The sequence below is a fragment of the Coturnix japonica genome, unplaced genomic scaffold (assembly GCF_054131305.1).
Source record: "Coturnix japonica strain WE unplaced genomic scaffold, WE-NBRP24 Scf044, whole genome shotgun sequence".
In the NCBI taxonomy this organism is placed as follows: domain Eukaryota; kingdom Metazoa; phylum Chordata; class Aves; order Galliformes; family Phasianidae; genus Coturnix; species Coturnix japonica.
Genome location: NW_028188947.1, coordinates 1,537,592 through 1,547,752, shown reverse-complemented (window position 1 = coordinate 1,547,752; position 10,161 = coordinate 1,537,592). Strand labels below are relative to the sequence as shown.

The following is a 10,161-nucleotide window of genomic DNA, read 5'->3' as shown; positions in this document are numbered from 1 at the left end:
CAATAGTGTCCTATGGGTTTTGTTCCCATGATGATCCAGCCTCCTGTCATGGCTTAAAGAAAGTGAGTCTTGTTTTACCCGGATGAAAGGAAAGAAATAATAGAGATCTGATAAATGGCAGTGAGAGAGAGAGCGAGCATCCCTTCCGTGACTTCTTTCCCTCTCCACAGACCATCCTGGAGGCAGTGACCACCTCTGTGTACAAAATGGAAGAAGCCCTAGAGGAAGCTTGGAAACTTCTGACATGATAACACACATCCAAGAACTTGTTGTGTGCAGGGTCTCACAGGGAATGAGGAAGAGGGGACCTGACAACCAACGTGCAAACCAGCTGCTGCTGCTGGACTCTCAGAGGCACTGACAGATGTGAACCTGAAAGCACAGACAACAGACAGGAGCCCAGGGTTGGCCTGTCAGCTGCTGAAGGGTGAAGCCATTGCACAGTTTGATGAACAGCCATGTGCTTCCTGCTGGACTGTGGGTTTCTGAGAACATCTGACCAGTACAGGTCCTGAAACGTCTCATAAGAGGGAGGGCAGAGAGAGTGACTGCATTTCCTTTATTCTGTTAAGGTTCACAGAGAGCCTGGTACATTATGTACAGTGTGTATGGGCTACACTACAAAGGTACAAGCTCAACAGGAATTGGTTTCAATAATGACTCAGTAATGAAAACAATACAGTATTTATTTATAGAAGAAAAAGAATAAATTACACAGATAAAATGGCACAAAACAAACAGTAAAGGACAGCATGATTCAGCAAAGGGCTGCATTAATAGCCATGAATTCCAAAAGCAGTTCACTGCTTTTAAAACACATTTAGTAATCACTTTCCTCACTGCATCACTTACTTCCCAGTTCCTCATACTGTAGATGAAGGGGTTCACTGCTGGAGGAACCACTGTGTACAGAAGTGCCAGCATCAGGTCCATATATGGGGAGGAAATGGAGGAGGGCTTCAGGTAGGCATAAAGGACCGTTATGAGAAACAGGGAGACCACGGCCAAGTGAGGGAGGCATGTGGAGAAGGCTTTGTGCCGTCCCTGCTCAGAGGGCATTCTCAGCACAGCAGTGAAGATCTGCACATCGGAAACCACAATGAAAACAAAGCACCCAAAGACTATATTCATACTCAAAATGAGAAAAACAACTTCCCTGAGGTAGGAGACTGAGCAGGAGAGCTTGAGGATCTGGGGGATTTCACAGAAAAACTGGTTCACAACATTCCCTTGGCAGAGAGGCAATGAAAACGTACTGACAGTGTGCAGGAGGGAATAGATTACTCCAGTGCCCCAGGCAGCTGTTGCCATGTTTGCACAAGCTCTGCTGTCCATCAGGGTCGCATAGTGCAGGGGCTTGCAGATGGCAACGTAGCGGTCATAGGACATGATGGTGAGAAGGGAACACTCTGTTGAGGCGAGGAAGACAAAGAAAAAGAACTGTGCAACACATCCTGTGTAGGAGATGGCCCTGGTGTCCCAGAGGGCCTTGGCCAAGGCTTTGGGGAGAGTGGTAGAGATGCTGCCCAGGTCAAGGAGGGCCAGGTTGAGGAGGAAGAAGTACATGGGGTTGTGCAGGCGGTGGTCACAAGCAATGGCTGTGCTGATGAGGCCATTGCCCAGGAGGGCAGCCAGGTAGATACTCAGCAAGAGCCAGAAGTGCAGGAGCTGCAGCTGCCGCGTGTCTGCCAACGGCAGGAGGCGGAACTCGCTGATGGAGCTGCTGTTGGACATCTGCTGTTCCTGGGCTTGGAGTCCTGCTCAGAATGCAGAAGATAATGACAAGTCTAGACCATTCTCAGACACACTCCTCCTGCTATACTATAGAATTTTTCCTTTCCCTTTGGAAAATGATCACTTAACTCCAGAACTTGAAATTATTTTTATGAGCTTCACCATCCCTTAAGGAGTAGGAGATTGGGAAGCTCTTACTTTCTTCTCATTTCCTAATCATATCCCAGCCTCCTGGATATTTTCCTCTTTACTCCAGCTTCTCTTCAAGACCCAAGACCCAGTTTATGTGCACTTCAGGTTGTCTTAGAGAAATCAGACAGTCTGCAGGACAAGTGAACTATTAATGCCTTCAGAAAATGATGAAAACAGAAATAAATTGTATCATTTTAGGAAGGAGAGGATGATAGCACATTCTGCGTCACTGTTCACAAAATAACCGATGAAGTGAAGAAATACTGGGGAGCCTCAGAGATTTCTTCAAAGTTGGCAGTCCTTTTTAGAACTCTGCTTCAAATTTTCTTCCCACCCCTTAAAACAGGAAATGGAAAATCTCTGCCTTTGCTCTTCTCTTGCAAAGCACCCTTACAAACTTTCTGTTGTGCAGTGGAGCTGTGATCCCCCTACCCCAGGCAGCAGCTGTGGCAGCACAAGCCCTGCCGGGGGGCTCCTTCCCCCCACACATCTCCCTGCAGCGCCGTGGGCAGCTCCCCGGGCAGGCTGAGTGCTGAGCCAGGCAGGTGGCAGAGTCCCATACCCGGCACACAGCCCCTGGGGCACAGCAGGGACCCTGCTCTGCAGGACAGCCCTGGGCACCTGCCTGCAGCCCCAGCTGCACAGCCTGCAGCCGTACTGGGACATGCAGCCCGCAGGGCTGTGCTTTCATAGTGCAGCATGGAAACCTTCAGGTAAAGCAGAAATCTTTTTCCACAAGAAAGAAACATGCAGTGCCTGCAGCCAGATCTACTATAGGATGTCCCTGATTTGGTTAATCCTCTATGAAAAGCAGCTGCATAGGCTGCAGTGAGACTTACCTTGTCATGGTCTGTGAGCAGCGCTCCTTCTGTGTGTTCACTGCTCGCACACACTGTACACATCCTGTAAGCTCCCTTTCCACTTTCCCTCCTCTCCTTTAGTCAACTGCAGGCTGTGCTGTGCACAAGAGTGGCTCCTGGGCACAGCTGTCTCTCTGCAGCGCTCCCCACTTTTATGAGTTCCCTGTGTCCCATGAGCCCAGCCCAGCTCAGCAGCAGAGGATGTCATTGTTATCCTTCCCACACATCTCCCATGAGATGTCCCTGAGTCTTCATGGATAACAGCTCCTGAAAGACAACGGCATCATGACTGTACTTGAAATTCCAGACATATGGTGAGTCCTTCCAGAGGTTGTTTGAAGAAACTAAAAGGGCACACAGACAAGGACAGGGAGGGTTGGACTTCCCCTGTGAAGGGCAGTGATCCAGCTGAGGCTGGATCCCTCTCATCTGTAGAGGGAAACCCTGCGGCTGAAATGGGAGTCAGCTCCCCATGGACCCACAGGAGCTGGGATTCCTCTGATTCAGTTCAGATGTGCACAAGGAGTTGCCTGCATTTGAACTCCTGCTCTGAGTCCTCAGTCCTTCAGCAGGGAGGCAGTTGCTCACACACACGTACACTGGGTGATGCCCAAGGTGCCTGGGGTGCTCCTGGATGTGTGTCAGTGCTTGTAAACTGTGTGGGAAATCCCTGAGATACACACCTCCTTTCTGAGCACCAGCTGAGGTCCAGAGTGGGGCAAGAGGTATTCTTGGCCATTCTTATGACAACAGATCCCAGCAATTAGGGCATCTCAAATTGTTTTTTTTCACATCTCCATGGAGCAAGCAGAGTTACTCAGGTGACTAAATGGATGAGCTTTGTGTTGTGGGTTTGTGAGTTTTGCCAGCAGTATTCCACATAACAACATCATGCAGAACAGTGGGAGTTATAGAGTTCACATTTTGCTTCCATGTTACCGCCGTTTTGGGCATTTGGGGTTCCCAGAGCGTAGAGGAGGGGCAGCATCTCTGGAGGACTTGGTGCAAAGAGGAAGGGTGGTCAGACTTAGGGCTAGATCCCAATGGCCTTTTGCCTTTGGCCATCTCAGCTCACAGCAGAGGAAAACACGAGCCTCCATTGCACTATTTGGTGTACTCTTGTCTCACTCATTTTATCTGATTTGCTTACATTTAATAATGTAATATCAGATTGTTTCCAGTGTGTTTTCTCTTTGTTAAAATGTTCTGTTTGCTCTCTGTCCTTCTCCCTTTCCTGGAGTGCTAGGCCCAGGTCTTGACGGGTCACGGGGCAAATTCTTTCCTTTCTTTTCCTTCATTCCTTTGTCTCTCCTTTTTTTTTCTTTTCCGGGTGTCTTTGCCCCCCTGTTCCAGACTGACATCCAGGGAAAACCCCTACACAAAGCTCAAGGAGGCAAAGTTTACATTGGATGTCAGCGGGAAGTTCTTTACAAGTAGAGTGGTGGAAATGCTATGACAGGCTGCCCAGAGAGGTTGTGGATACTCTGTCCCCAGAGGTGTTCAACACCATCTTGGATAGGGTCCTGGGCAACCTGTTCTAGAGCCAAAACTTGAGGTTGGTGTCCCTGCCTATGGCAAAGGGAATGGAACTTGATGATCCTTGGCCTCCCTTCCAGCCCAAGCCATCCTATCATTCTGTAATCCTATCATTCAGAACAGGGACAGACATTATCATGAACAAGAACAGTACCCACAACTGTTATCTTTTTCACAGCAAATAACACATTTTGAACTGACTTTTTTACCTTAAGACAAAGTTACAGCAGTCTCTCCTGACAATGGAGCAAATAGAGTTCATCAGCAGCAGTGGCCAGCAGCAGCATCTGGTTTGCACATTGGTTGTCAGGTCCCCTCTTCCACATTCCCTGTGAGACCCTGCACACAACAAGTTCTTGGATGTGTGTTATCATGTCAGAAGTTCCTAAGCTTCCTCCAGGGCTTGTTCAATTTTCGACACAGATGTGTACGTGGTCAGTGCCTCCAGGATGGTCTGTGGAGAGGGAAATCTCCACAGATCTCTCATTGGCCAGTGGTAGCTCTGCCCTGCCCCCAGCCACTCATTGGCAAGTGGCAGCTCTGCCCCGTCCTCAGCCGCTCATTGGTCAGAGGCAGTTCCGGCCCCATGTCGCCATCTCATTGGTCAGTGGCAGCGCCGCCAACTCTGATTGGCTGAGCCTCCGCACGTGCGATCGGTTGCCATCTTCCTTCTCGGGGCTGCCCGGCTCTCCCCTCATTCTGCTGAAGCCGCACGGCAGCTGTAGGGAGGGAATAGGGTAGTATGGGGCTGTGGGTGGCAGTGGGATGGATCTAGGGGTGAATAGTGGGGGATATGGGGTTGTAGTGGGCTGAGGGGGGATACCAAGGGATATAAGGAATGGGTGGCTGTGAGAGGAACGTGGGGGCTGTAGGGGGATATGGGTTGTAGATAGCTGTTGTGGGAATGTAGAGGGATGTGGAGGTGTGGAGGGGCTATCGGGAGAGATGTGGGGCTATAGGGAGCATTTGGGGCGCTATAGAGGGATATTAGGCTGTGCAGGGCTTCTCGGAGGATATGGGGCTGTAGGGTGCTATGGGGACTGCAGGGGTAGATGTAGGTGTATGTGAGGCTATGGGGAGCTTCCTAGTGGCCATAGGAGGGGTATGGAGTTATAGAAAGTTGTCAGGGACTTTGATGTGGTATAGGGGTATATGGGACAGTGGGGACTCTGGGGAGAATATAGATGACTGCGGAGGGGATAGAGGGCTTATGCTGGGCTGAGGGGTCTACAGGGGATCATACAGCTCTAGGGAGCTTAGGGGCTGCAGTGTTATGTAGGGCTGTGGTGGAGGTTCTAAAAGAGTCCCATAAGGTGCTCTGGGTGGGCTATAGGAGGATTATGGGGGACATGTGTCTCTAGGGAGCTGTGGGTGTGCAGTAGGAGGATTCTAGTGGGATACAAGGCTATTTGGGATGTATAAGGCTATAGGGTGATATGGGGCTATAGAATGGGTTATAGGGGCATGTGTGGCTAGAAGGCTGTCCCTTGCTTTCCCCTCTCCTTTCCCCTCCCTGTTCCCCTTCCATAGCAGGGTGGGTGAAATGCTAGTCCTGAAATTTAAATCAGAACTTGAATTGTACTGGACTAGAACATGACTGTTTTGTGGTCTTGGATCTGAACTGTGTTTTCTCCTGGGGCTTCAGGTCCAGGTGCTGTTTAATATTGACTTATGAGAAGGTTTAAGCATCCAGTCTGCTGCTCAGGAAGAAAGAAGGAGGTTTCTGGAGGACTTGCTGACGAGTGGAGCGGCTGCTGAACCTCCCCTTATATGAACGCTGCAGTTGAGGACGTAGTGCATCTCAGCCTTTCCTCAGTACAAGGTATTGTCATAGGGTTATGGGGTCAATGGGGGCATTGGGGTTATGGGGTCAGTGGGTTCTATGGGGCTATGGGATCTATGGGATCTATTCAGGCTGTGCTTTGCTCTGATTCTCCACCAGCACTTGTATCTGACCAGCAGCGGCCGCTAACATTGTGTGCTGGCTTTAGCTTGGGCAAGCATAGGAAGCACTGCCTGCAGCAGAACCAGATGAGTCGAGGTACCAGTGCGCTGGACTGGAAGCCCTGAGGTTTTGAGGGCCTGACGCACAGAGAAAGGCCAAAAAAGAGACCATAAGTCCCTGAGTATTTAAGGCACAAAGGAAGGCTTAGAGGTGTGATGGAGAGCACGCCTGGAGGCACAGGTATCCTAGAGGCATAGAAGGAAGCCTAAAGGCCTAGAAGTTGCCCAGAAGGCTATGAGACCTTCAGGTAAAACAGCGTGGAGGGAGGCCGAAAGCCTGGCCAAGAGGCCTTGCAGCTTTAGTAGTCCTGAGGCCAAGCTAAGGCATGGAGGCCAAGAAAGAGGGAGTCTAGAAGAACAGAGGCCAAGAAGACCTAGGAGTCGTCCTTGAACCTAGTGGTCTGGACACCTATAGCCCAAGAAGCCTGAAGGCCTTGAAGCTGGACTGGAGGTCTTGAGACGGTCTTTGCTTCCCCTCCAGCCAGTTGGGAAGAGCTCTTCCATTGTGGAGAGGGCTGCGGGTTGAGTTCAGCATCTCCTGATGTGTCACAGAGATCCAGGGCTTTCAAAAGCTCGCTTATTGAACTGCTTCAGATGGTGAATGTTCCTAGACAGAGCGCTTGTCTCCTCCAAGCTCTGAAGCCCAAGGTTTGTTCTGCAGGTCCTGATGATGGTCCAGGCATCAAACAGCCTAGAGCTGTGGATTACATAGTGAAGGGAGAGCTGGAGGAGGGCTTTGAGCAGCACTGCGCAGGAATGCAAGCATCTGGTAAGAGAAGAGGTGTGTGTGCTGAGAGCACGGGCTGTACGGCTCATCTCTGTGTGCTGACAGGGAATGCAAGCAGAGATCTTTGCTCTCTGTTCTTTCCTGTAAGGCTGTGGCCCTTCAAAGCGTGCTGCGGATGGGCAGCATGACGACAACCCAAGGGTGGTAGCAAGAGATGCAGCGCAGCTCTCTCCAGCAGCCAGGTGCATTATTCCTCTTTCTGCTTCTTAACCTAGAAGGTGTGTTGAGCTTCCATAGTTGGTGCCTTGGTCACCTGTTTTGACAGCTTTAAAGCTCTTCCTCTTTTTCTCACATCCTAAGACAGCCAAGGACTTCCCTGTTTTGATAGGAACAGTTCATGAGCAACGGCATGGCTGTCTGTGTCTGTTCCAGATGGTGAAGGGGATGGTTATGTGAGTGCAATGATGGAGCTGACTTTTTAATGGCACTTGCGCCCCGCTGATGTGCAGCCTTCAGGTACAGGGAGACAGAGAGTGGTGCCAGTCCCAATGCCCTGTGACTACAGCCTGGCATCTAACTCATTCCTTGTACAAATATTCCCTCTGAAAGACAAAGCCCATGAGATGCAGCCAGGACATGGCAAGCAGTTGATCACTGTATTTTACTGTTCATTCAATTGCATCACCTTTCCTTCTGCTCGCTGGCCAAAAAAAAGAGAATTCTTTCCTTGCCCACGTGCAGCTGTATCTCTGAGGAAAACCTGTGGGAGTTGGTGCAAAACAGGTTTAACACTGAGCGGGTGACTGCAGAGGAGAAGAGTGATATGAGGAAAAGTGATGCAAGTCCCATGGGGGCAATGTGAGTAGAAATGGGGTGGGGAGATTGAGAAGGACATTTGTCCATGCAGTAACAGAATGGAATTTTTGGGTACATCCTGGTTTGATATCAGTTGCACAGTGCTGATTTGATGTCTTCTAAAAAACCCAACTATAAATAAATAGACAATAATTGTCTGCTGGACTCTGGCTCTTTAAGCTCTCTTCACATACCTCTCCATTTTGATGAACAAGTTCTGAAAACCTGCAGAAGATGGCAGGAGGGCACAAGGCACAAGAGGCTCTTTAAGTTATAATGGGCCCCAGGGTGCATTTGCTGCTGAGTCCATCAACCTCCAGTGCAGAGAGAAGTTTGCACAAAGTGCTCAACAAGACAAAGTCAGAAGTAACAGTGAAGTTTCTAGGAGTATTAATGGCCCACTGAGGGCTGTTACAAAGTGAGCTTCCCAGGGGACTTGTTAGAGAAGACAACTGGAAGGTATGACTACAGGCAGGCAAAGGCACTGGCATGGTGGCTCTGATTTTGAAAAACCCCTCCTTAGCCTTACGAAGCAGGCAGGCTAAGTCCTGATTCCCAGACCCTTGGCAGGGAGATCCTGTCCTTCATGTTAGCTCAGGACCCTTCCTGGGCAGTGGATGGAGGTCTGTATGATGTCAAATAAAAGACACAAGGAGAGAAGATCCCAGGCTCTGCATGGGGTGCAAGGATACTGTGAGCTTCATGTCCCATGTGTGCCCTGAGTCTCATTGCAGAATGTGGGATGTGAGAATGGCCCAGTCTGAAAAAGCAGTCAATCCCAATGAAACTCTGAACTTGAGAACTCTCAGTTCCAGTGCCCTCCTTTGCACACACTGCCATAGTTTGTTGTCCTTTCAGTTCTGCAATGCTCAGAAGTGAAGCCAGTGCTCCATGTGAGGCTGCAGCAGTGCAGAGCAGAGAGGGATGATCCTTTCCCTCACCCAGCTGGCAATACCTTGCTTGATGCGCTACAGCGGACCGCTGGCCTTCCTGGCTGCCTGGGCACCCTGCTGACTCACGTTCAATTTGATGTTGACCAGGACCCCCAATCCTATTCAGTCAGATGGCTCTCCAGTGTCCCATATCGAGTCTGTGTTTATGTCCAGGGTTGCCGCTACCCAGGTGCACAATCAGGCACTTGTTCTTGTTAAGCTTTATGCACTTGGTGCTTAGTTCCAACAGGTACCCAGTTCTCTGACTTGTCCACATCTCTCTGCAAGTCCTCTCCAGCCACAGTGGAGGCAGCAGCACCTGCTCATCTGGTATCATAAGCAAACTTGCTGAAAACATCTTCTAGTCCTGCATGCAAGTCATCCGCAAAAACATGAAAGACAACTGGCCCTAAAACCCATTGACTGTAATCCTTTGGGCTTGACCTACTGGCCAACAGCTCACCCACCACGTTCTGTTTCTGTCCAGCCAGATGCAGGACATTCTGTCCAGAAGGGCGCTGTGAGAAACAGTATCAAAAGCTCTACTGAAATCCTCAATGATAACATCAGCTGGCTTCCCTTGTTCAGCTAAATGGATATAGGTGTCATAAAAGGACCTGACATTAAATAGGACATTCCCCTGGGAATATTGTGCTGGCTGTGACCAATGACAGAATTGTCTTTCAGCTGTTTTTCCATAACTGCCACCATCATTTTCTCCATAATTTTACCAGGCACTGGAGTGAGACTGACAGGTCCATAATTGCCCCTGTCATCTTTCTTGCTCTTCCTTACAATGAGACAACACTTGCCAGCTTCCCATCAACTGGTATGACCCTAGATTTACTTAGATGCAATTGAAATGCAAGTCCAGAGCATACCAAAATGTCATCATTACAAGAACGTAGATGTGCCACAGTTTTGCAACGCCTTGAACTCTGGAGTATGCCACAGATGGAAGATAAAGACTGGCCTCTTCTGTTGGCAAGCAGAATAACACTACATGATACACGAGGACTGTGTCTCTGCTCTGCTCTGCTCTGCTCTGCTCTGCTCTGCTCTGCTCTGCTCTGCTCTGCTCTGCTCTGCTGGCAAAGGAAAGGTGCAGGAGGTTGCTCTCATGTCAGTGCTCATACCTGAGGTGTGGAGTCAAAGTAGAGAGACCAGGCTCTTTTCAGCAGTGTGTGAAGACAAGACAAGGGGAAACGGACAGAAACTGGAGCATAGGAAGTTCTGCACGAATGTGTGCAAGAACTTCTTTCCAGTGAGGGTGCCGGAGCACTGGAACAGGCTGCCCAAGGGGCTGGGAAGTCTCCTTCTC

The 10,161-nt window shown here is 49.7% G+C and overlaps 1 protein-coding gene across 1 annotated transcript; it reads right to left on the bottom strand.

Moving 5' to 3' along the window:
• Positions 1–283: 283 nt before the first annotated feature.
• Positions 284–1,734, bottom strand: LOC146752559 (olfactory receptor 14J1-like). Its single transcript, XM_085531766.1, has 2 exons — positions 819–1,734; positions 284–372 (listed from the first exon to the last, which is right to left on the bottom strand). The coding sequence occupies exons 1-2, from the start codon at positions 1,732–1,734 to the stop codon at positions 284–286; spliced, it is 1,005 nt and encodes a 334-aa protein (XP_085387892.1).
• Positions 1,735–10,161: the final 8,427 nt, after the last annotated feature.